At 40.5% G+C, this 4,283-nt stretch overlaps 1 protein-coding gene across 1 annotated transcript in view; it reads right to left on the reverse strand.

Annotated features, from left to right (window-relative positions):
* The window catches only part of LOC105989609, an 18,663-nt gene extending 18,271 nt beyond the window's left edge, over positions 1 to 392 (reverse strand). The window contains exon 1 of the mRNA XM_013021738.1: positions 306 to 392. Within this exon, the coding sequence (XP_012877192.1) occupies positions 306 to 392 (87 nt within the window). The remainder of the gene's footprint in view (positions 1 to 305) is intronic.
* Positions 393 to 4,283: the final 3,891 nt, after the last annotated feature.

Consider the following 4,283-nt stretch of genomic DNA (forward strand, 5'->3'; position numbering starts at 1 on the left):
CGCCGGGAGCCTGCGGGCCCTGCCGGCCCGGGGCCAGCGCGGGGCGCGTGGGCAGCTGGGCGCGGTGGGGGTCACTGCGTGTGAAATGGGGAGACCCTGGAGGGACCGGCGGAGCGCCCAGGGGTGGCTCGGCGGCCGTTAGGTGAATCCCAGCAAGAAGTAGCTCTCGAAATCCGAAGCCGGGAGTGGAGCCATGGCCTAAGTGGTAGAACCTGGGACCGTGCCCAGGCCCTGAGTTCGAGCCCCAACACCGGCCTAAAAACAAGTTATTCACAGTTCCAGGTGGAAGAGAAATTCTTTGAAACACGATCATCTAAGGACCTGCCGTCGAAGCGACACATAAGGATTTTGGAGTGACCTTTATTATAACTATCCTCAATGAAGTGAAGCATGTTGTCCATGGATGGAAAGCTGGACACAAATAGAGAATGTCAACAGATAAGAACTTGACGGTCATTCTGCTACTGAAAATTACACTTTCAGAAATAGTTCATTGGGCAGTTTTAACAGCTGAGACAAATTACAGAGAAAGAAGTAAGGGAAGGATGCTATCTAAGGTGAACAACAAAGTAAAAATAATTTGGGGGGAGAATCCTTGGAGATGTGCTACGTGATCTTAAGCAATGCATGTTAATAACAGAAAAAGAAAAGAATGGGTTAGAAAAAATAGTGAACAAAATGTTACCAAATTTGATGACGAAATCCAGTATCACAAATTTTTAGAAGAGTAATTCATAAGAGCTTGTGCTACTTCAAACTGTTGAAAAACAGCCTTGAATGCATTAAAAGGCACAAAAGGAAAAGTCACACATTAGGACTTATAAACTGCCCTAGAAAATATGTTGGATTTCAATTAAATCATTAACTTTAGCTTTTACAAAGTAGCTACAATCCCACAAAGAAATAAATAGTGCCAAAATAACCAGGTTCCTTAAAGCACTGAACACTGGCATTAAAGTAATTAGAAAAGAATAGATCTGTCTTTCTGACTCCTAAAGATCTAAATCCATTCAGATGATGTTATTTATAGAAGCAGTAGCATTATGTTCCTAAGGGGAATAGAAAGGAAACTATAAACCAGTTTTTTTTTTTTTAAAAAAAAGGTCTAAGAAAATTAGATACTGTGTGAACAAGGCTCAAAACATCTTTAAGAGAAGACTGTCAGATTAAGTAAAAGAGTTGGGACAAAAAGCAAAGCCCAAAAGGATGAAAAAAGTGAAAGACCCCAGACTCCTGGGATACTTTCGTCAACGGGAGGGCACCCCAGAAAACTCAGACTCCAGGCCTGGAGATGCAATAAGCAAGAGTTTATTTGACGTTTGCGCAAACGGACTCCCTGCCCCGGGTGGTCAGGGAGCCCCGAGCGGTTACAAGCCCTTTTTAAAGGCAAAAACCACGAGATTAACGCATAACACAAAGCATCCCATGATTGGCCCATTTAAAGGTCACCATATACACCAACAATCACTTTGCCACGTGGGAAATTTTGTAACACTCTTTGTAAAATGACTGGCCCATGGTTGGTTTAAGGGGGATTTATGAGATTACAGGCCTATGATTGGTTGACATTTGGCTTAGCTTGTGGTCTTGCCAGGTGGTGGTTATCTCAAGGTCCTGTCTGGGGAATTTCTAAATGGGAACTGAGGAATACTTACTGTCTGTTCTTTATCTAGTACCACTGACCTTGTCCTGAGGCCGGCATCTGGTCCCTGAAACTTCTTTTCTGGGAAAGGAAGGGTCAGTGCCAGTGTAAGCAAGTTTACAGAAGCAGAATCAGCAGTTAGCAAATTGTAAAATGGACGCAGCTCTAATTTTTCTAAGTCTTTAAAAAGAATTTTTAAAAGGCTTTAACAGTGTTTTAGACAAGCTAAAAACTACAGGCTAGCTTTCTAGATCAGCTTTTCATTAAATATTCATATATGTCGCTATGCATTTGTACACAAACCACACGGCTTCCTATTATTTTAAAAATAGCTTAGATATTTATTCTAGTAAAATACTTAGGAATCTATATTGTTTTATCATTCACATGCATTAACACATATAAAGCAATCACTGTGGTGTAGAGAACTACTTGGAATAGTCCAGATGATGTTCTTTCCACTATTCCCATAAATTTCAAGTGCTTTCTAAGAAATCAGGAAATAATATATTTGATTTTAAAAGGAATGTTTACATTTAGAACAAACAACACAAAGATGTTATGGAGAACACTGTGTTATCCAAGATTATAATAAAAAGTAAATAGTTGGGCAGGAATACTGTTCATTTGGAAAGATTTAATATTGTAAAGATGGCAGTCTCAACCTAACTGGTCTATAGATTTTAACAATCCCAATCAAAATTCCAATTGAGATTCTCCTAATATTTGATAAAGCTACTTCTGAAATGTAGGCATAAAGGTCCAGAAACAAGACCAAATGGAAGGTGTCGCGACCGCCTCGACCCGCAAGGATGACGCGACAACAGGTCCTTCTTTCAGACGGTTTATTCAGGACCTTATTTACAGCTTCTTTTCTCCTACTTCTCTCCTGCCCGCTTCTTCCTTCTTCTTCCTGCTTCTCCTTGTTTCTCCTTCCCATCCGCCCCCGCACTCCGGTTATAAGCCTCCTGGATGGCCAATCCTGAAGCGCCATGTGGCATATACTGATAGGGCTGCAAACACAGAAGCAAACTAGGAGCCAGGTCATAGCCATATAAGGAGTTGTTTTTTACAGAGAGCACTCGTCACGAGGAAGACGGAAGGTGGGAGCCCGCGCCATCTTAGGTCGCAGCCGCACCACGCGGCCCTGCCATTTTTGCTTTTGCAGCCGTCTTTGGTCGCGGCTCCCGCAGCTCTCCACAGGAAGGGACTTTTATGCACATCTGCAATTAAAAGTGATAAGGCCAAGTGTTGTGCCACATGTCTATAATCCTAGCACTCAAAGCAAAAGCAAGAACTCAAGGTCAAATGTGGCCTATTCAGCAAAATTGTTTTTGGAGAGGTGTGGGGTGGGAAAAGGGGAGGGAGGATAGGAGAGGGTAGGAAAGGGAGAGAAGAAGAGAATGAGAATGTGGTATATTGGTACAGGAATAGCTGAATAAACAGAACAAAATAGTGAAGGAACAGAGCAGTGCAGATGTGGACAGAAGTGAAGTTGCAGATGTGGGAAGAGGAAGGATAATTCAAAAATTGCAGAGGCAAAAGCGAATACTTTAAAATTTTTAGTAAAATATATATACAAAAGAGTATTTTGTGATTACAATATAGATTACTTTCTTCAAAAAGACCCTAAAACAATGCTTGACAAATTTCATTATAGTTTAAGTATTTCTGACACAACAAAGAAGGCATAGTGAAAAGATAAGGCTTGCACCTGTAATACTAGCTCCTGAGATCTAAGACTTAGGGACTGAGATTCTAAGATGCCCAGGCAGACAAATCCTAGAGACACTTACCTCTAATGAGCCAGCAAAATGAAGTAGAGGTATGGTTCAAGTGGTAAAGAAAATTAAAAAAGACTTAGGAGAGTGTGAAGCCCTGAAACGGGGGCTGTGTGGAATGACAAGATACCTAGAATATATACAGAAGTCCTCAAAACTAGTTAGGAAATAACAAGACTTTAAAACTTGCACCTGAAAACATTAGTCCCTGAGATTAGTGGCGGAATGCTTGACCCGCAAGTGTGGTGCTCTGAGTTCAATGCCCAGTAATAAATACATAAATAAATTTCCCCAAGAATATCTCTGAAGTTGTTTTCACCTTGTAAGACTGAAACTCTATACCTATTTAATAACTGCCCACTTAATTTCAACTCCATGCAGCCACTAATTTCTATAAGTTACACAGTATTTTGTCTTTTTGTGACTAGCTTATTTCACTTATTATAATCTCCCCAAGCCTGAAATATTGGAAACATGTGAAAACATCCTCTATAATATATCTTAGTAGGCATTTACTACAATTTGAATGGATATTCATTGTCTTATAGGTTGCTCTGCCTTTCAGCTGTTGTGAACAATGCTGTTTTGTATATAGGGATACAAATACCTGAGTTTTCGGGGGTAGGGAGAGAGGGGAGTTGGTGTTGTATACTCAAGAGTGAAATGCTGGATCACACAATAATTCTATTTTATTTCTTAAGGAAATTGTTATGCTATTTTCCACAGCAGCTCTATGTCTTAACAGTCACAGCACCAGTACACAAGTTCCAACTTTTCCAAATCCTTACTACAGTTTGTTATTTTCTGTTTTGGTCTTTGGTTTTTGCTGGTAGCATTTCTACTGGGGATAAGGCATTATT

The sequence above is a fragment of the Dipodomys ordii genome, unplaced genomic scaffold, assembly GCF_000151885.1.
Source record: "Dipodomys ordii isolate 6190 unplaced genomic scaffold, Dord_2.0 Scaffold57, whole genome shotgun sequence".
NCBI lineage: Eukaryota > Metazoa > Chordata > Mammalia > Rodentia > Heteromyidae > Dipodomys > Dipodomys ordii.